The 21,314-nt window shown below is 26.0% G+C and overlaps 7 protein-coding genes across 7 annotated transcripts; 5 read left to right on the forward strand and 2 right to left on the reverse strand.

The window, feature by feature from the left end:
- Positions 1–211: 211 nt before the first annotated feature.
- Positions 212–2,849, forward strand: DICPUDRAFT_96768 (uncharacterized protein). Its single transcript, XM_003284557.1, has 4 exons — positions 212–703; positions 791–1,570; positions 1,654–2,194; positions 2,269–2,849. The coding sequence occupies exons 1-4, from the start codon at positions 554–556 to the stop codon at positions 2,640–2,642; spliced, it is 1,845 nt and encodes a 614-aa protein (XP_003284605.1). The 5' UTR covers positions 212–553; the 3' UTR covers positions 2,643–2,849.
- Positions 2,850–3,923: 1,074 nt separating this feature from the next.
- DICPUDRAFT_27977 (uncharacterized protein) lies at positions 3,924–9,270 on the forward strand (the record flags this gene model as incomplete). The annotated part of the gene is made up of 4 exons (XM_003284558.1): positions 3,924–4,601; positions 4,971–5,847; positions 5,924–6,145; positions 6,215–9,270. The coding sequence occupies 4 exons, from the start codon at positions 3,924–3,926 to the stop codon at positions 9,268–9,270; spliced, it is 4,833 nt and encodes a 1,610-aa protein (XP_003284606.1).
- Positions 9,271–9,600: 330 nt separating this feature from the next.
- On the forward strand, positions 9,601–11,268 carry DICPUDRAFT_75567 (uncharacterized protein; the record flags this gene model as incomplete). The annotated part of the gene is made up of 3 exons (XM_003284559.1): positions 9,601–10,408; positions 10,483–10,903; positions 10,983–11,268. The coding sequence occupies 3 exons, from the start codon at positions 9,601–9,603 to the stop codon at positions 11,266–11,268; spliced, it is 1,515 nt and encodes a 504-aa protein (XP_003284607.1).
- An 83-nt stretch (positions 11,269–11,351) lies between these two features.
- On the reverse strand, positions 11,352–14,761 carry DICPUDRAFT_148402 (uncharacterized protein; the record flags this gene model as incomplete). The annotated part of the gene is made up of 4 exons (XM_003284586.1): positions 11,352–13,656; positions 13,732–13,994; positions 14,068–14,434; positions 14,571–14,761. 4 exons carry the CDS (start codon positions 14,759–14,761, stop codon positions 11,352–11,354), a joined length of 3,126 nt encoding a protein of 1,041 aa, XP_003284634.1.
- Positions 14,762–15,181: 420 nt separating this feature from the next.
- DICPUDRAFT_96769 (uncharacterized protein) lies at positions 15,182–16,977 on the reverse strand. The gene is made up of 3 exons (XM_003284587.1): positions 16,604–16,977; positions 15,490–16,482; positions 15,182–15,413 (listed from the first exon to the last, which is right to left on the reverse strand). Exons 1-3 carry the CDS (start codon positions 16,686–16,688, stop codon positions 15,256–15,258), a joined length of 1,236 nt encoding a protein of 411 aa, XP_003284635.1. The 5' UTR covers positions 16,689–16,977; the 3' UTR covers positions 15,182–15,255.
- A 211-nt stretch (positions 16,978–17,188) lies between these two features.
- Positions 17,189–18,108, forward strand: DICPUDRAFT_93737 (uncharacterized protein). The gene is made up of 2 exons (XM_003284560.1): positions 17,189–17,743; positions 17,816–18,108. The coding sequence occupies exons 1-2, from the start codon at positions 17,299–17,301 to the stop codon at positions 18,067–18,069; spliced, it is 699 nt and encodes a 232-aa protein (XP_003284608.1). The 5' UTR covers positions 17,189–17,298; the 3' UTR covers positions 18,070–18,108.
- Positions 18,109–18,791: 683 nt separating this feature from the next.
- Positions 18,792–19,660, forward strand: DICPUDRAFT_75571 (uncharacterized protein; the record flags this gene model as incomplete). The annotated part of the gene is made up of 2 exons (XM_003284561.1): positions 18,792–19,416; positions 19,479–19,660. 2 exons carry the CDS (start codon positions 18,792–18,794, stop codon positions 19,658–19,660), a joined length of 807 nt encoding a protein of 268 aa, XP_003284609.1.
- Positions 19,661–21,314: the final 1,654 nt, after the last annotated feature.

Consider the following 21,314-nt stretch of genomic DNA (forward strand, 5'->3'; position numbering starts at 1 on the left):
GATACATATTAATAACAATAATAAAGATATGATTAATAATTAATAATTGGGGTTTGTTTTAACCTAACATTATCCTCCTTCTAGAAACAAACAAAAATAGAATTCAATAATGATGAAAAAAAAAAATAAATAAATAAAAAAAATAATAGTAAAAAAAATAATAATAAATATAAAAAAAAAAAAAAAAAAAAAAGTATAGTTTATTTTAAAATTTTTTTTTTTTCTTTAAAATAAATACATTCCACAATACAGAAATTATATACAGCCATTATCTTTTCTTCTAAAGTAGGAAAAGAAATAAAAGGATATATATATTTAAATTTGGGGGGTAAAAAAGCATAGCAACAATTTATTTTTTTTATTTATTTTAGTTTTAATTTTATTTTTAATTATTTAAATATTTTTATATATTAATCTTAAAATTTTAAAAAAAAAATAAATAATAATAATAATAATAATAATTATTTACAGAATTTAAACAATTATAAAACAATTATATAAAACAATAGTTTACATATCACATATATTTAAATAAAATAAAATTATATTCAAAATGGGTTTTATTGCAGAAGGTAATACATTAGCATGGGAAGATGCAGAACAACACGCAAATTATATTAGAGAACATGGTATTATTCAATTATTAAATATATTAAAGAGTAATAAAGATAGACACGGGGATGATTTTAAATGGGGTGATGAAGTAAGTTTTATTCAATTAACTATTGTTTTTTAATATTATTTTTAAAATATTAATATTTTTTTTTTTTTTTTTTTTAACAAAATAAAGGTCGAATATATATTAATTACAAATGACACATTTAAATTAAAATTAAGAGCAAATGAAGTTTTAGATTTGTTAATGTTAGAAGAAAAGAGAAACCACGGTAATGTTGATCATCTTTGGAGACCAGAGTACGGACGTTTTATGATTGAAGGCACACCAGGTAGTCCATATGAAGGATTAGGTAGACAATTATTAGCTATTCAACAGAGTTTAGTAAAGAGAAGAGAGAGTGTACAAAGATATCTTAAACCAGAAGAGTCAATTCTTACAGTTACCTGTTATCCGAGAATGGGTTGTAAAGGTTTTACAGAACCACAAGCAGAGGTTAAAGGCCCAGTTGCAGAGTCTCAATTTCTTCCAGATATGGTTATTAACCCACATTTTAGATTTAGTACATTAACAGCAAATATTAGAAAAAGAAGAGGTTCAAATGTATCAATTAATATTCCAATGTTTAAAGACACATTCACTAAAGAATATGTTGACCAACAAACCTATATTTCACCAGATCAAGACGATAAAGCTATTAACCAACCATATAACATTTACATGGATGCAATGGGTTTTGGTATGGGTTGCTGTTGCCTCCAAGCTACTTTCCAATTGCCAGATATGGAGGAAGCAAGAAATATGTTTGATCAATTAGCTCCAATTACTCCATTAGTTTTATCATTATCAGCTGCAAGTTCAATTTTTAAAGGCTATCTTTCAGATATTGACGCACGTTGGACTGTTATTTCCCAATCTGTTGATGATAGAACCAAAGAAGAATTAGGTAAAATTGTAAGTACAACTTTAAATTTATTTATTTTTTATATTTTTTAAATTATTTATACTAATGTTTTTTTTTTTTAATAATACTTTAGGGTTTAAATAAAAATAAATTTGTAATTAATAAATCAAGATATGACTCAATTGATTGTTATATTTCACGTTCACCACAATTTAGAAGTGAATATAATGATTTAGATTTAGTTTATGATAAAGATGTTTATCAAAAAATGGTAGAAAATGGTATTGATGGTCTTTTATCCAAACATTTTGCTCACTTGTTTATCCGTGATCCATTGGTAATCTATTCAGATAAGATCGAAATCGACGATGAAAAGCATACCGATCATTTTGAAAACATTCAATCAACCAATTGGCAAACTGTTCGTTTCAAACCACCACCACCAGGCGCTTCTATTGGTTGGAGAGTAGAGCTTCGTTCAATGGAAGTTCAATTAACCGATTTCCAAAATGCCGCTTTTATTGTATTCTCTGCTATTTTAGTTAAAGCCATCGCTGACCTCAAATTAAACTTTTATGTCCCAATTTCAAAAATTGATGAAAATTTAAAAACTGCCCATAAAAGAAATTCTGTAGTCAATGACAAATTTTATTTTAGAAAAAATATTTATAATAGTAAGTGGTGGTGTTTGTTATTTTATATTAAATTTTATATAAATTACTAATTTAATTTTTTTATTTATTTATAGACAACTCCCCAAATGGTTCAGTAGAAAATGAATATGAATTAATGACCATTAATGAAATTTTCAATGGTAAGGGTGAATTCATTGGTCTTGTAAATGTATTAAAAAATTATATTAAATCATTAAATTTCGACGCTGAAACCAATCAAACCGTTAATAGATACTTAAACTTCATCTCACAAAAGGCTTCTGGTGAAATTAAAACCATCTCAACTTGGACAAGAGAATTTGTTCAAAATCATCCAGCTTACAAACACGATTCTGTTGTATCTGAAGAAATTCAAGCAGACTATCTCAAACTCTGTTTAGATATTACAAATGGCGTTGTATATGATGAAGAGATTCAAGGAAACTTTGAAAGATTAGATTCAAATTGAATTCTAATTAATAATAACAATAATAATATTAACAATAACAACAGTAATAATTCAAGTATTTATAATTACAACAAAAAATTTTATTATAACTATTTTAAAAATAGTAAAAATAAAATTATGACAACTACCACTACCACTACCACCACCTCATCCACATCACCAAAAAACTAAAAAAAAATTAAATAAATATATTAAAGTTTCATATTTATCTCTTTTTTTTTACCTTTTTTTTTTTTTTTTTTTATTTTATTTTTGTAATTATTCTTTATAGTTTTTTTTTTGTTGTTATTTTTTATTTTCCTTTCAAAAAAAAAGAAAAAAAAAAATACATGTAAATTTTATTTATGTAATGTATTCGGAAAATTAAAAAATAATTAATATAGAAAAGAAAAAAGATAAAGAATAAATATAAAAATAATATGGAAAAAAAAAAAAAAAAAAAAAAAATAAATAAATAAATTTAACCTTTAATAGAAATAAAGAAAGAGATAGAATCAAAAATTAACCCTTCCCACAAAAATATTTGAAAAATTTTTTTTTTATTTTTTTTTTGGATTTTTTTGGTTGGGTTTTTTTTTTGGAAACCCGGGGGGGGCTTTTTTTTTTTTGCCTTTTTAAATTTTTATTAGATTTGGGGTTTTTTTTTTTTTTTTTTTTTTTTTTTTTTAATTATTTTTTTTTTTGCGTTATTTAAATAAGTTTTTTTTTATTATTTTTTTATTTTTTTTTTATTTTATTTTTTTTAATTTATTCATTTATTAATATATTTATTGATTTTTTTTTTTTTTATTTATTTATTTAATTTAATTAATATATTTATTATATATAAATATTTTAATTATTTCAATTTAATTTTTTGATATTTTTTTTTTTTTTTTGATATTTTTTATTTTTTAAAAACAATATCTTTATTTTATTTTAAATAATTTTTAAAAATTAAATATTTTTTTTAATTTTTTATTTTTTTGTTATCACACCCTCAAACACACTTATATTTGTATATAATTTTAAATATATATATTTATTTCCTTATAAATATATCATTGATTATTTTTATATACATATTAATTATCATATATTTATTATTAAATATTAAATATTTTAAACATTCATATATAAAAAAAACAAAACAAAATAAAGCAAAAAAAAAAAAAAAAAAAAACTAGATTAAAATAAAAAGTAATAGTACTATTAATAATAATAATAAAATAAAAATAAAAATAATAAGTAGTAATCATCAATAATAATAATAATCAGTAATAATAATCAATAATAAAAATAATGTCAAGATTATTTTTAGCAATCAATTCAACATGGAAATTGGTGCCAAATGATAGTATTGGTATTGCACTTTATTCATTTAATGGTATGGATGCCCATCAAATATCGTTTTCAGTTGGCGATGTATTGCAAATTGAAGAGGAGTCTACAAATTGGTACAGAGGCAAGGTTTTAACAAGTGATCAAAGAGGTATATTCCCAAAATCATATGTAGCACTAAAGACTGCACAGGATTTTGATTTAGTAACCAATGAATTAACACAAGTAATCAGAGAATGGGGAGCTTTGCTCATGAAGTATTATAAAGAAAGAAAAATGAATGAATATAAGGTTATGAAGGAATATTTATCACTATTAATCGAGTGGCATTCAAAGATTGCTAACCATTCAACTGAGGCCCAAGAAGTTCGCGAGATCAAGGGCAAAGTTATTAATAAAATCGAACAGGGTAGAAGATTAATGGGTCTAGATATGATAGTTAGAACACCAAATAGCGAGCCTGCTCACGAAAAAAATACTGGTATCATTCAGTTATACAGAATGCACCACGAATTGGATACTTTAAAATACTCGAAATTTATTCAGCAACAGCAATCTTCATCTTCGACTCTACAGCAATCTCAATCATTAGTTACATCCCCATCGAATCAATCTTTAGCCTCATCGACATCATCTATAGTTTCATCTTCATTATCTTCATCTCAGCACCAACAGCAAGCAACTGTTCTTTTACAGCAACAACAACAGCTTAGCAATAGTAACTTATTATCATTATCGACGTCAACATCAAGTGGTGTTGCATCTATTGGAGGAAATGCAAGTGGAGGAAGTGCAGGTAGTAATAGTGCATCATCATCGTCGTCCTCATCATCATCTCATCCACAACTAAACCATACTTTATCAGGTGGATCATTATCTAAAAAAGCAACAGTAGTTCAAAATATTAAGTCAGGATCTATATCTAGAAAATCAATTTCTAGAAATAATACTGGTGATTCGTTTGCTAATGGTCAAGTTGTTCAAATACCTCACAACAACAATTATCAGCCAAATCAAATCTTTTTGGACCTCAGAGTTTTTATGTGTGCTGTAGGTGAAGAGACAGAACTATACTTTTCCCTCTATAATAAAAATGAGGGTAAATTTATAACTGAAGAGTTCCAGGTTGGATTAACTAATTTAGGTATGCCACACGACATTGAAAAGATTGGTAAACTCTCGACATTGTTTACGGATATATCAAAAAAAGAATTACAAACAGAGTTGTATTTGGTTGTTAGATTAATTAGAAAAGGTAAAATGTTGGCAGATTCTAATAAGAAAGCAGGTATCATTCATTATCGTCGTCCATTTGGTGTCTCTGTATTAAGATTGACTGACGACAAACTCACAGCTGGTAAAGAAATAGAAAGTATAATGACTATCTACACCAGTACACAAGAAACATCATTTTCATTACTTCACGAAGTAGCCATCAAAAACCCATCATCCCTTCAAACTGTGCCAAAGGCTAAGGGTATTTGTGTTGCTTTAACTCTTTTACCAGGTGACCTTAAAAGTGTTTTACGTGAGAATCCAGAATTGGTAGTTCAAAAAACCAATAGATTGGGTTTCCCAGAGGTAATCTTCCCAGGTGCTATAAGAAATGATATTTTCATAACTCTAGAAAGTGGTGAATACTCTCAAGATCGTAAAACCAGTGCTAAAAATGTTGAGGTTTTAGTTCAAGTTCGTAATGAAGAGGGTGAACTACTTAGCAACGCTTTATATTATGGTGATAAGTTAAGGTCCGAATTTAAATCAATGGTTTACTACCACACAAATCAACCACATTGGTCAGAAACCTTTAGAGTTAATTTACCAGTTTTTTTAATTGATAAGGCATATTTAGTTTTTTCAATCAGACATTGTACAACATCCGAAAGTAAGTATTATAATATATGGATAAATATAATAGACATAGTATTAATAAGTATACTAATTAATTGTATTTCTTATAGATAAAGAAAGAGTACCATTTGCAATGACTTATTTGAAGCTTACAAATCCAGATGGCACAGTAATTGCAAATAAAACCCATTCAATTCCATCATATAAAACCAGTAAAAGTATTGAAGAGTTTTTACCATCATTAAAAGATCCAAACAATAAGAATGCTTTACGTAAAGGTGAAAATACTAAAGTTAAGGTTCTATTATGTTCAACTTTATTAACACAAAATTGTAATTATAATTTAATTTTTTTTTAATTTTTAGTTTTTTTAAAAAATACTAATTTTTTATTTTCTATAGTATCACTCTTGACATTATTAAAATGGGATCAATATAGTGGTGACTTGGGTGAAGTTTTAAATAGATTTACTTTTGTTGATCAAATAGAAATTATTAAATTTATGCAAGAAACTTTTAATGCACTGTTTGCAATTTTAGAGGCTAAAAAGATATCGGATTTAGATTTGGTGTTTAATGCAATTACATGGATCATTGGTTTATTGGTAGATGAAAAGACTTCGAGATACACTAATTTTAAACCAGTATTAGATGAGTATATCGAAAATCATTTCAAATCAACACTTTCACATATTCATTTAATTGGTTGTCTTAAAAGAATTTTAACAAATGACAACTTTAAAACTTTAATGTCAACATTAAAATCAATAGAATACATTTTGAAGTTCATCGTCACATCAAAAAAAAATCACGATAAGATCAATCCACACCAAAATATTTCTTTTAAAGAAGATTTAACCAGTGTTTTCAACTCTTTAAGTACTTTAATGAAAAGAACCGAGGGTAATTATATTGGTGCACAGACTACCGCTTTAAAGATTTTCAATTCAATGTTTAATGATTTGGGTCAATTGTTTTCAATCGAAGAAAGAGGTACCATTGCAAGAAATTTCGTTGATAGTGTCCGTTATGATGAAAGCTATAAACTTTTAAATATGGAAAAGATGAACGTAATTCTTAATCTTGTCGAAGGTGATTTATTTGCCGATAGTAGTTCAAGAAAACTTTTAATTCCAATGGTAAAGAGACACTTGAAGCTTCATATGTCATCATCTAGCTGCTCCGTTGAAGATACAAAGAAATATGCCGAAATTATATCAGCCATCATTGAACAAATTCAAGTTAAAATCAAGGATTTAACTTTAATTTGGGAGATCGTCGATCTTTTACCAGAAATTATGAAGTCTATTCAATCATCGCCATGGAACGAGTTTTCAAAACTCGACATGATTCATAACCTTTATTCTATCTTTTATCTAATGGAGCCACATCACTATGACGAATACATCGAAAAAACTCTTGGTGAAGAAAATTGTTGGAACTTTATTTTAAATGTCTTAACATTATTAAATCAATTATTATCTACCAATTCGACCTATCCAGAGAACTGGCTCACTCTATCAATGTTCCAATATAGTATCGTAAAGAGAGTCGTTATTCAAATAAGCAAATATTTATCAAACAAAACAAAAGGAGGCAAAGAATGGGTATCATTGGATTTAAATTTATGGTCCACTTATTTCTCTTTAGCCAACACCTATTTCAAATTGAAAGGTTTAGCTTTAGAGAACTTTTCAGAGGCAAAGCAAAATACAATTAAATCTCGTTATGGTGATATGAGAAATGATTTAATTTCAACAATTGAAAAAATGTGGCAATCATTAGATAGACACCAAATCAAATTACTCCCAACTGTAATTTCACCATTCCTCGAGTTAATGTTAATTAACCAAAATAACCTCAAACAACTGGGTATCGAATTATATTATCAATTATTAAAATGTGAATTCAAAGAGTACAAATCATTTAAAAAAGTCGAAACCGAAACTATTAATACTCTTGATATCATTACAAACTCACCAGAGGGTTCAGAGATTCTAGATGAAAAGTTCCGTAAATTCTTTTCGCACAATTTAGAAGAAAAAATGGCTTCGGATCAGCTCATCAAGGATCAAAGTAAAGTATTTATCAGTGATATGACAATCTTTTTAGAGTTACTCTATCAACTTAGAACTTTACCAGACCGTCCAGAGTATGAAGATGACCGTTGTATTGCCGCTATGAAGTTGATGAGCTATTTGAAACAAACAGATCGTCAAGACACCTATACTAAATATGTACATTTATTATGTACCCAGCATATTTCAAATGGTAATTTCGTCGAAGCTGGTCACACATTATTGCTTCATGCTGATCTTTTAGGTTGGTCCGACGATGTATTGGAAGAGTATGGTGACTTTAAACAACAAACTCAAAGAGAACGTAAAGAAAAGCTATTCAAACAAGCCATCGAATACTTTGATAAAGGTAAGGCTTGGGAAAAAGCAATTTCATTAATGAAGCAATTAATCATTCAGTATGAAGAGGTTCAATTCGATTATCAAAAGTTGGCAGACATCCTCCAACAAGAGTCCACCTTTTATCGTAAGATTATTGGTGTCGAAAGATTTTTCTCAGAATACTTTAGGGTTGGTTACTATGGTAAAGGTTTTGATCCATCGATCCAAGGTAAAGAATTTATTTACAAAGGTTATGAATTGGAAAGAATGTCAGATTTCGTTCAACGTATTCAAACCAAATTCCCAAATGCTAAGCTTTTAACATACACCGAAACTCCACCAATCGAAATTTTAGATTCGAATCAACAATTTTTACAAATTTACAATGTTAAACCAATTTCCAAAGAACAATCATTACAATTAAATGCAAGCAATAATACTGCAATAGTTAATAATAATAGTATGGGTTCAAATAAGAAATCAATTTCACCAGCTTTACAAAAATATAGATTAAACAATAATATCAATACTTTTGTTTATTCTAAACCATTCAAGAAAACAAAAACACCAAAGGGTGGTAATGAATTTAAAGACCTTTGGATTCAAAATAATTATTTTACCTCACAAGACTCATTCCCAACAACTCATAGAAGATCAGAAATTACTAATCATTTTGAAATCGAATTATCACCAATTGATAATGCCCTCAATTCAATCATTGGAAAGAATTCAGAAATTGCAGAAATGACCAATAAATATGAAAGTGGTATTGATCCAAATATTTCACCATTCACTATGGTTCTTAAAGGTGTAATTGATGCTGCTGTTAATGGTGGTGTTGGTCTCTACAAAGAGGTTTTCTTCTCTCAACAATATCTAGATGAAAACCCAGATAAAAAACAAACTATTGAAAAACTTAGAGCAGCTTTAAATCATCAAGTTCAGGTTTTAGAAAGAGGTCTTTTAGTTCATTCTAAGGTTTGTTCAAATGAAATGGCAGGTCTTCAATCAAATTTAGAATTATTGTTCAACAAGATGAGAGCCGAATTAGAATTATAATTTAATCTAATAATATCAAACCATATAATAAAAAATAAATAGTAAAAAAATCGCCCCAATTATAAAATTTTTTATTTTTTTTATTTTATAACTTTAGATTTTTTCCTTTTTTTTTTAAAAATTATTTTGATAAATATTATTATTTTTTTGCACCAAATTTTCAATTAACCAAAAACAAAAATCCTAAATAAACAAGAAAACTTAGACATGTCGTGCCAATCAAAAATCTTTATTTTTTTTTTTTTTCTATATTTTTTTATTTTTTAATTTTTTAATTTTTTTTTAAAAATTATTATTTTTTATTTTTTATAACCCACAAAAAATAATATAATGTCCAGAGATAACAACCAAAATAATAAACAAAGTGATTTGGATGTTTCAAATAAAGAATTATTAATAAATAACTTAAATAGATTGTCACAGCAAGTTACAATATCGGATATAAATGATATATTAAACCAAAAAAATATATCAGATCCACAGGATTATGATTTAGACGCTAACAACAATAGCAATATCAATAGTAACAATGACAGTAACAATAATGATAATAGCAAAATAAATTATGATTATAATAACAATAGTAATAATTATAATAATAATAATAAAAGTGATAACGAAGAAGAAAAAGAAGCTTTAGAATCAAATAATAGTAGTTTAGATGATAATATTTCAGAAGAATATACAGTTTCAACACCAATTTCACCATTTTTACCTCCAATTGTCACAGAAAATATTTTAAATTTAAATTTAGATGGCAAATATAATCATCATCATAATAATAATAATACTATCAATCTTAATAGTAACAATATTATAAATAACATTAGTATTGATAATGGCAATAATATTAATAATATTAATAATAGCAATAATAGCAATAATATTAATAATAGTACTATCAATAATAATAGATTTTTTAATATTAATAATCGTCTTGTTGATAAAACAACAATTATTAATTTTAATGTTGGTGGTACTTTATTCTCAAGTTCAATTAGAACAATTAAACTCTACCCAGATTCATTACTTTGGAAAATTGTTGAATTACAAATTGATTTAGTATTGAATGATGAAGTAATTTTTATAGATAGAAGTCCACTTTACTTCCCAATAATTTTAGATTTTATTAGAACAGGTATATAACCTTATCCATGTATATTGTTTGTAAAGTAAATTTTATTAATTTGGTTTTTAAAAAAAAAACAATAGGTTCATATATTCCAGATTCGTCAACTAATTCAAAAGGTTTATTATTGGAGGCAGGTTTTTATCGTTTAGAAAAACTATCTGAGTTGGTCCAAGAAGAGTCAGAATTAACAAGAGCTGACATTATCAGAATTATAAATTCCTCATATGACTACCCCCGTCTTAGAGGTTTATGGTTAATGAAAGTAAATTTCTCTGGATTAGATCTTTCATCAACAACATTTGAATATTCAAATTTATCATTTTCGATCTTTAATAGCACATCTCTTAGACAAGTAAATATGAGAGGAACAAAGCTAAATAAATCATATTTTAAAAACTGTGATATAAAAGGATCAGATTTATCAAAGTCAATCATTACCAATGCCACATTTATAAGCAATTTTGCCCTTCAGCTTTCTGCAAATGGTGTTAACTTTTCTGGGTTAGTATTTATATTTAATATTTATTTATTTATTTATTTTAATTTTAATTAACTTTTATATTTTTTTATTTTACTTTAGATCCAATTTATCAAAAACTAGATTCAGTGGTTCAGATTTAAGTCAATCTAACTTCAATGGCGCCGATCTAACAGATTGTAATTTATCAGATTGCAATTTATCAAATTGTGATTTCCGTGGGTGTATATTTTCAGAAAATACTCTTTTTAATAATTCAAATATTAAATCCTCATTGTTTGATGACAATGTTTCACCATCATTATTCCATAATATAAATAATCATAATAATGGAGGTACCCAAAAGAACAAAACTTGGAATAAATTAAAAAATAAAATTAAAAAATAAAAACCTTTGTAAATTCTTTTTAATATATTATAACACTAAATAAATAATCTTTTTTATATTTTTTTTTAATATTTTAATTTTTATTATTTGTTTAATCCTCCATAGTTACTTAAAGAGCTATAAGATTCTAAACTTTTATTATTATTATTATTATTATTATTGCCATTATTTTTATTCATCATACTTTTTATTAATGCTTCTCTTTTATTTTTACTTTGCTCTGATTTGATAATATCATCCAATTCACTACTGCTTAGTTCTTCGTAATATTCCCCAGTGGCTTTCTTTTTTCTTTTCTTTACAACCTCTTCCATCCAACCTACAAAAGTTTGAATAATTGGGACTACCACTTCTATTACCCAAAATACATCTAAAATAGCAAAAAGAATTACAGTTATAATTTGACCAAATGAAATTGAATGTGAGTTCATAACATCGTGATAGAAAACTGATTTTTCGATATGTATATTAAACATAAAAGTAGGAGTTACATCGTGGAATGAATTGGTGTCTAAAAATGATGTAGAATTTGATATAAAACTATATTCTTTATATGATTGACTGTTGTATATACACTTCTCGATCATTGGACGAATTAAAGATAGACCTCGTTCATTTGATTTTATTTTGCAATCAGAGATCATTGTTATCATTGATAGAACTGAAACGGTTGCATCTGGTCTTAAAATGGTACCTTCTAATGGTTGAATGATACCAGAAACATAACTATTGCCTGTGTTTATTGAAGTTTCATTGTTGTTGGTACTAATGTTATAAACAATTCTTTGTGCATAAAAGTAATAGTCATTCATTGGCTTTATGTTAAAATAAAAATCGGTAGTATCACTATATTCGACACCATAATCCAATGTTGTTGTAATTCTACATGATGAGTTGTTTGGTGAGTCTATACCTGTTTTATTATATACTACATCCATTTTTAAATTATACTTGCAAGGTCCCATGAAGTTTTTATTTTGGCAACCGTTAATACTTAAATCAATTTCATCTTTTTGGCAAAGGCCTGAATAACCAAATAAATCTATAGTTAACATCATTGAACTTGTATCGACAAACTGTAAATATTCAGCATCGGAGTAAACCTGTCCTTGAGTGGCGGCACCAGAAGCTTGACCCAGTGATTTTAATTCAGTTGAAATATCACTATTAATTCTTTGGAACTGAATGATAAATATAATCATTAAAACCAAAACCACTAAAAAATAATAGGTACAGAATGCCTCTACAGCTTTGACTGGTTTAACAGCTGTTCTTCTTTTTCTTATAAATACACGACGCTTATATGATTCTCTTGCACTAGTGGAATATTGGATCTGTGATTCTTGAACAGAACTAGGGCTTCTTTCGTAATAGTCAATATCTTCGGTCATCTCTTCCCCATCCCAATCGTAAAAATTGATTTTAAGTAACAGGTCTATAATTTTCTTTTGGCTTTCTTTGTTTTTGCTCCATGGTAAACAAATTACTAGTGTTAAAACAATCATACCACTTAAAATAATTAAAAAGTAAGGGTAGCAAGAGTTGTAAAAGGTAGATTCAAAATCCAATTCCTCTGTTTCGTCGAGATCTGGTACTGTTCTAGATTGAGTAGCAACAACGACACTTTTTAATGGGTATACTGTTCCATCAGGGCAAAACTCATTATTGGTACATGCAATTTGTTGACATTCTTCGATAGATTGCAAACCGTAAACTTGACCAGTTTGCCACCCACCAGGGCAGAGATCACATAGTTCAAAAGAACTATTATCTTGATGAATAGAAGAAACCTCTTTATATTGGCCAGCTTGACAAAGCATACACTTAAAATAATCCGATGACCATTCCATACCAGGTGAGCAAACTTTATAAAAATCGAATCCCATTTTTTTTGATGAGGCATCTTGAGATATAACCAACATCTCTGAACCATAAAAGGATATTCCATATTGATAATCGAAAGTAGTTTTATAATTTAAATTTGGAACCTTTGCTTTAGCACCACTTCTAACTGGATAGCTTGAATTATCAGTAAAAATATCATAAATAAATATATTTCCAGTGATATTTTGGGTTGGGTCACCAGTTGATGAAACCAAAAGCATACTTGAACTAATTGCAATATCCACACCATAACCAACAGCATTTGGTTGGTACACTGTATCAAAAAGAGAAAAGGAAACATTAGACAATGGTACACTTTCACCACAATCGTTACTATTTTCAAGGTATGAGCCACTACTTGAAGAGCTTGAGGAGGATGAAGATGATGACATTGAACTTGATGAAGATGAATTTCTTTGTTTAAAATATAAGTCTACAAACTCCTCTTCAGAGTATCCTATTACAACCCAATTGTCATTTAATGTTATGGTTGAAGGACATGACCTAAAAATAAATAAAATTTATAATTAATAATTAAAACTATAGTGTTAATGTATTTAACAGTTTTTTTAAACTTACTCTGTTCTATGTGTAGATTGCACTAAATAGTCTTTTGATAAAGTTTGATTTATAACCTCCAATACAACAAAAGAACTTTGATATTCTATTTGAATTTGGGATTTGTTTGGAGACATGCAAATACTGCATAAACCAACAACAATTTTATTTTCATAAACATTCAATGAAGTGGGATACATTTGACCTTTACCATCTAAACATGGTTTCCATGATAAATCCTCTACATACAATACTTTTGAACAATTGTTAATTACTTTATCCAACTATTTAAATGAAAAATATCTTATTAATACCATTAATATTATTAAATTAAATATAAAAAAATCATTTACATACGTCTAAAATACAAACTGAAATTGGTGAAGAGGATGTCTTTTTGGAAAGTAAATTATTTTGACATGTAGAGACAATAAAATTTGGACCTATAGCGATTGAGGTACCCAATGAACATTGAAAACTATCCTTAACCTTAACACTTTCTTGAATAAAAAGATAATCACATTTATTATTACTTGTTGAATTGTTAGCGCATGCCTCTATATCGTATATATAAATTGAACCTTCCGATGAATCTCCAATAGCTCCGATTGTAAAATTAGCTCCTAAATAACTTGCACTACCTAAACCCACACTACTACCAAATGATTTTGTTGGTTCATTGATGATTTGAGAAATTTCATATTTATTTGTACTCGAAAAAGGCCTATAGAATTATTTAAATGATAACACAAAATTTAATTTATAATTAAAAAAAAAAAAAAGTTAATAAGTGCAAATAAAAATAATTTGATACATAATATTTAAAAATAAAAAAAATAAAAGAGTAACTATATACATACAAAGTTTTATTTGGTTTGGTTAATAGAGTTGCAAATGACATTCTACTATTTGGATTTGAGCCTATTAAAGCATATCCATTATATTTTGATGTATTAATAACACTTGAGCTTACAATTGTTATTATTAAAATAAATAATCCTATAAAATTTCTCAAACTATTTAAAGTTGAGTCATTCCTTATTATTTTCATTTTTTATTGATTTTTTAACGGTTATTATTATTATTATTATTATTATTACAAAAATTTAAAAAAAAAAAAAATACTATATTTACAAATAAATAAATAAATAAATAAAAAAACTTTGAGATTTGTTTAAATATACATGTGCATTATTATTATAGTTATAGCTATAGTTATTATTATCATTGAAGATTACCATAAAAAAAATTAATAAAAAAAAAATTGGGGTAATAACCTATCAAAAAAAAAAAACTTTGATTGATAAAAAAAAAAAAAAAATTTTAAAAAAAAAAATTTAAAAAGATATTTATTGGTTTGTGTAGGGGTTGTAACAATTTAATACTTTTTCAATACCGTTTGCATTAAAATGAAAGATATAAAGAAAATTCCTAACAAAATAAATAATATGAAAAACTATGATTTTTTTTTATCAATTTTTTTTAAATAAAAAACTAAAAAAAAATTATATATTTTTTTATTTTATTACAATCTCTTTATAATATTTAATAGATTGAGGTTGAATTTGAACAAGCATCAACGTAATCTGGTACTAAAATTGAATAGGCAACTTCAAAGAATGAATCAATTGGACACATAACATCACTACAACCATTTAATGTGAATGATTCACCATTACATTTGAATTGAAGGAAATAGTTTTCTAAAATTAAAAAAAAAAAAAAGTTAATTATTATTATTATTATTATTATTTATTTATTATTGATTATAATACATACTCTTTGAATCAGACCATAATTCAAGTTCGACATGTGAGGCATATGGTGGCCACTCTTTCATTAAACCAAAAAGATTTGTAAATGGACCAACAGAGTCGTCATGACCAGAGAAAAGATAATATTTGGTATTATCAACATTATCAATATAGTTTCTAATGTTTTCAACCATCTCTTCTAAGAAAGTTGACATACCCAAACGAGCAATCATTGGGAATGAAAGTTGGTATGAATATTGCCAGAAAGCAGCTTCATAAGCACCGTCGACCATTTCTTGGGTGATACCAGCTGGAAGTGGGAAGTCGTGACATTGGGTAGCAAAGAATAAATCCATAAATGAGCTCCAACCTGGGAATACGGAAATATCAAGAGCTTGCATAATTTGTTGTTTTAACTCTGTGGTATTTTTAACCCATTCTTGATATTCTGGGGTGCTTGTTGCATTAGCGAGCAAAATAGCAAGTTCTGGGCAAAGAACAGAGTTTGGTGTCATATTTTCATAATAACTATCCATAGTATTAATATTAATAACAGCGATACCTTCACCATTGCTAACTGGAGCTGGTGGGAAGAGAGCAGTTAAATGTGCTTGAGCAGATTGAATAGTTCTTGGTACATCAGTTGAACGTACCCAAATTGTATTTGAATCTGTTAATTGGGTTGGTAATAATTGGTATTTATCAACATAAAGTTCACGAAGGGCTTGACCTAATTGAATGTGTTGTGAATAACCTAAAGAAGTTAATTGACCATCTGAACAATTACCTGGGAAATATTCTCTATTTGGCATATAAACTTTTCTAAATAATCTGTTAACATCTGAAGCTGGTCCTGGGATATTATTTTGACTTGATACCATAAACCAACCTAAATCACAATCCCAAACTGACATATCGGATTTTAATGTGCTATATAATGGAGTTCTATCACCATGTCTAGTTAAAATTTGTACCATTTCTAATGTTAAGTCATTTGTATTTTCTGAAGGATTTGGTACTGGATATTAATATAATTGTTTTTTTGTTTTTTTTTTTTTTTTTTTTATTATATAGATATTTATATAAATTATGTTAATAAAACTGATATTTAATTTTTTTTATTTTAGTATGATACTTACAATTTGCTTGACAATAAAATGGTTTTTGGGAATAAGCAACACCCAATAATGATAAAACCAAAACAACTAATGTTGTTTTAATCATTTTTTTTTTTGTTTTGATCCAAGTGTTAGGGAAATATAAAATAAAAAAATAAATTGACGAATAAATTTTTAAATAAAAAAAAAAAATTTAAAAAAATTATAAAAAAATAAATTTTTTATTCCTCATAAAATTATTAATGCTAATATGTAACTTTTTTTTGGTTAGCAATTAATCTTAAAAAAATCTTTGAGTTAATATTATTATTATATATTATATAAATATTTTTACCTCTAGAGGTAATACTAAATTATATTATCTATTTACTATTTTTATAAACTATTTAATATTTATTCATAAAAAAGAAAGGTTTGGAAATTAAAAGGTTTTTACCATATATAAAAAAAAACATTATTTAAAAAATGATTTAAAAAGAATCTACATGTATATAAAAATATAAAAAATTAAATAAAAAAAAAATAAAAAAATAAAATAAAAATAAAAAAAAAAAATTAAATATTAAATTAAATTTAAAAAAAATATATTATTTTCAATTTCACATCCACACAAATACAAATAATTAAATCTAATATATATAAATTTTAATAAAAGATAAAAAATTTTATAAGATTAATATTATAATAAAAATAAAAAAAAAAAAAAAAAAAATTTTATGTTTAAAAAAATGATTAAGGTTGCATCCAAGACACCTGTAGTATTTAAAGATAGAGAAGATGCAGGTAGTCAATTATTAAACTTTATTAAAAAAGAGTTTAAAGAAAGCGAAATTACCCCAGAGAAAATGTTAATTGTAGCACTACCTCGTGGTGGAGTGCCAGTAGCATATCCAATTTCATCAGCTCTTAAATTACCATTGGATCTGGCCACTCCTCGTAAAATAGGTGCTCCTGGTCACGAAGAGTATGCTATAGGTGCTGTAGCAGAACAAGGGGAAGCATTCATCAATGAAGAATGTAAATCATTTCTTTCATTCAATAAAAATGCTATAAACCAGGAAATCGAAAAGCAAAAAGAAGAATCTAAAAGAAGACAACAAGTGTATAAAAAAAATAGAAAACCAATCGACTATCAAAATAAAACGATTATTATTGTAGATGGTAAATATAAATCTTTTAAAAAATATATTTTTTAATAAGTAGAGCTAATAGGATTTTCTTTTTAAAACACAGATGGTATTGCCACAGGTTCAACAATGAGAGCAGCTATTAACTCTATACACACCAAAAATCCCAAAAAAATTGTTATAGCAGTTCCAACAGCTCCAATGGACTCATTAGAAGAAATAGCCAAGATAGACAAAGTTAATGAAATTTTATGTATCTCAACACCTCGCGATTTTATGGCAGTTGGTTGTTTTTATGATACCTTTGATCAGACCAATGATGAAACTGTTATTGAATTATTAGAAAAGTCAATCAATTAAAAAAAAAAATAAAAAAAAATAATATTTAATTTAAATAATAATAACTTTATGTTATAATTCACATTTTATTTTTTTTTTTATAATAATTATTAAATTTTAATATTTTATCTTTAAGATATTTAGACTGGTCAATAAAAAAAAACCCACATATTTTTTTATATTCACCTTTTTTTATTTTTTTTTGTTTTTTTTTTTATAATTTTAAATAAATAAATTTAAAAAAACCTTTTTTATTAATATTCTTTATAAAATATATTTAACAATTCATTTATAAAAATAAATAAAAGTTAAAGCAGTTAAATAATTTATTTTTTAAAAAAAAAATTATTTTTTTTTATTTTTTTTTATTTTATTTTTTTTATTTTACATTTTTCTTGAGAAATTGCAAAAAAATCTTTTATTTTGTGTAATAAAATTTCTTAACAATTTGTTTTGCAAAAGCTCAATAATAAGAAATAAAAGAGTGTTTTGATTGGTCAATTTCAAAAAAAAACCAAATTAAATCAAACCTAAACCAATCAAAATAAAATAAAATAAAATAAAACAAAAATCAAACCAATTAATTAATCAATAATTAAATTACAATAATAATTAATTTATTAATTATTTAATTCAGAGTATATTTTATAAAAATTATCTTTATTAGAAAATCAAAGAATAATAATAAAAACAATAATAAAAAATCATTTACCAAAAATCAAGTAAAAGATAAATTTAAAAAAATGATTCACAATGTTGCACATTATAAAAAAAACAAATGGTATACAAAACAGCATTTAATTGATTGGTTTACATGCGCAGGTATATTTATAACAGAGAGTATTATATTCAACTTTGTATTACAACCAAATGTTAGATACGAACCAGATGGATCCAATTTTCAAGCAGTTCAATACCCACTTCTTCCAGATATTGTTCCAGCATGGTTATTAATGATTATAGCCATTGTTTTACCAATGATTGTTTTCTTGGGATTCTTTATTAACCATCGTAATGGTCACGATCTCCATCATGCAGCACTTGGTTTATTCCAAGCATTCACCATTACAATGTTATTTACAGACACATTAAAGATTATTGCTGGTCGTTTAAGACCAGATTATGGTGCCAGAGTCGCATTAAATGATGCTGCTTTAATTAGAGACGGAAGACAATCATTCCCAAGTGGTCATAGTTCAGTTTCATTCTGCGGTATGACCTTTTTAGCTTTCTATCTTTGTGGTAAAACCAGAGTTTTCCTTAGAGATGGGGGTAATATTTTCACAGCTTTAATTTGTTTATCACCATTTATGGTTTCTAGTTTAGTTGCTGTATCACGTGTTGTTGATTACCACCACAATTTCGATGGTAAATATTTACAATTACTAAAATATCAATAGATAACATTCTAACTTTTAATTTATTTATAGATATTCTTGCAGGCTCAGTACTTGGTTTAGCAATTAGTTCATTTGTTTATTTTATGAATTTCAATTCCTTATTCTCTAAACAATGTTCATTACCAAAGAATAGAATCAATCCACATTATGCCAAGAATGCCTTAATTACAAATGAAGATTATGTTAGTCTTTCATTCTCCCAAGAGGCCTAAAAGCAATAACAATAATACACTTAATATATATACAAACAACGATCATACAACCTTTTTTTATAATTATAAAAAAGTAATAACATTATCAATGTGTAAAATAAAGATTTAAAAAAAAAAATACTCTTTATACATTTATGTTTTTATTTTATAAATAAATTTAGTTATATTATTTTCTAAAATAATACAACCTAAATTTTATTTATTGTCAATTTACAATATATAAATTAAATGTTTTTTTTTCTTTTCATTTTCTGTAAATTTATAAATAGTTTTGTTTTTGGTTGCGGTGGTTTTGACGAAAGGGGTGTTATGGTGGCGTTATGAAATGAGTATAATGGATGCGGTGATAGTTGATGATGACGGTTAAGGTATAATGATTGGTAAATAATATAATAATTTGTTTTGATTTTTTTTATGTGTTGAGCAAGCGCCTAAAGCATTATTTTGCTGCTGCTGCTGCTTGTTCATGACGCCATTCAACATAATTATCTAAAAGAACTGGCCATGCTCCATTTTCATCATAATTTGAAACATCTGCATTGATGGCCTTACAAAATTCTAAAATCGAGAGCCATTGATCCATATTTAAAACTTTATAAGCTTTTTGCTAAAAATTAATAAAAAAATAAAATGTTAATATTAATATTACAATAACAATGTTATAATGTTATTATTCTATAAACTATTCATACTTGTAATAAAAATTCTTGGAGTTGTTCTGTGTGTGGATATCTATTGCCTAAAATTAATTGAAGCATGCTACAAGCACTTTCTAAATCTATTGTTTTGGTATTTTCATTTTCTTTTGAAAATATAAATGCAAATCTATAAATATCTTTAAAGTTATTGTGATCATCTAAATCTTTTTTAAAATTTGGTAAATGTGATTGAAGTTTTTGTAATGAATCAATACCTAATTTTGATAATCCACCAACAAATTCCGATTTTGAAAAATATCCCATTTGCTTAGCTCCTAAATGCCATGCTAAAACTAATACAACAACCTATAATAGTAGAGATGGTGGCAATCGATTAGTAATGAAAATTAGGAAAAAAAAAAGATAATTTAAAAACCTACATCCTCTGGTTCAACATTTAAGTCTTTACATAGTTTTGTTATACCATCTGGTCCAATTACATTTGGATCTTCGTGATCTCTATATTTTTCATAAAACTCTTCTAATCTTTTAGATTTATCTTCTTTACTATTTCTTTAGAAAATTTAATGATAATAAATTAATAAGTTTTTCTTTTTTTTCTTTTTATTTTTTTATATTAGCACACTTACGAAATTGAAACTTTATTATTGACATTATTAACACTAGTTTGAGTTGTACCATTGTTACCAACTGTACTATTATTAGTTTGAACTTTAGTATTGGTATTTGTATTTGATATATTATTGTTTGGTGTGGGATTTTGTGTATTTATAGTTGTCGAAGCTGGTGGGCTAGTTACAGTTTCTATTTTATTATTATTATTAATTAAATTTTACTATTAGATTTTATAATTAAATTTATCAATTTAATTAATTATGAAAAACTTTAGAACATACCAATCTTTTTTTTATTATTTGGAACACCAAATATTGGATGTGATTTTTTTGAAGTATTATTACCCATTTTTAAAAGCTATTACCAATATTATACAAAAA

This window comes from Dictyostelium purpureum, assembly GCF_000190715.1.
Source record: "Dictyostelium purpureum unplaced genomic scaffold DICPUscaffold_28, whole genome shotgun sequence".
Taxonomy (NCBI): Eukaryota; Evosea; class Eumycetozoa; order Dictyosteliales; family Dictyosteliaceae; genus Dictyostelium; species Dictyostelium purpureum.

Coding starts and splice junctions, on each gene's coding strand:
- DICPUDRAFT_96768 (XM_003284557.1), top strand. CDS start 554: ATGGGTTTTATTGCAGAAGGTAATACATTAGCATGGGAAGATGCAGAA. Junction 1,571..1,653: donor AAGAAGAATTAGGTAAAATT/GTAAGTACAACT, acceptor ATAATACTTTAG/GGTTTAAATAAAAATAAATT. Junction 2,195..2,268: donor TAGAAAAAATATTTATAATA/GTAAGTGGTGGT, acceptor ATTTATTTATAG/ACAACTCCCCAAATGGTTCA.
- DICPUDRAFT_96769 (XM_003284587.1), bottom strand. CDS start 16,688: ATGATTAAAACAACATTAGTTGTTTTGGTTTTATCATTATTGGGTGTT. Junction 16,483..16,603: donor ATTTTATTGTCAAGCAAATT/GTAAGTATCATA, acceptor ATTAATATCCAG/TACCAAATCCTTCAGAAAAT. Junction 15,414..15,489: donor ATTATGGTCTGATTCAAAGA/GTATGTATTATA, acceptor TTTTAATTTTAG/AAAACTATTTCCTTCAATTC.
- DICPUDRAFT_93737 (XM_003284560.1), top strand. CDS start 17,299: ATGTTTAAAAAAATGATTAAGGTTGCATCCAAGACACCTGTAGTATTT. Junction 17,744..17,815: donor AACGATTATTATTGTAGATG/GTAAATATAAAT, acceptor TTTAAAACACAG/ATGGTATTGCCACAGGTTCA.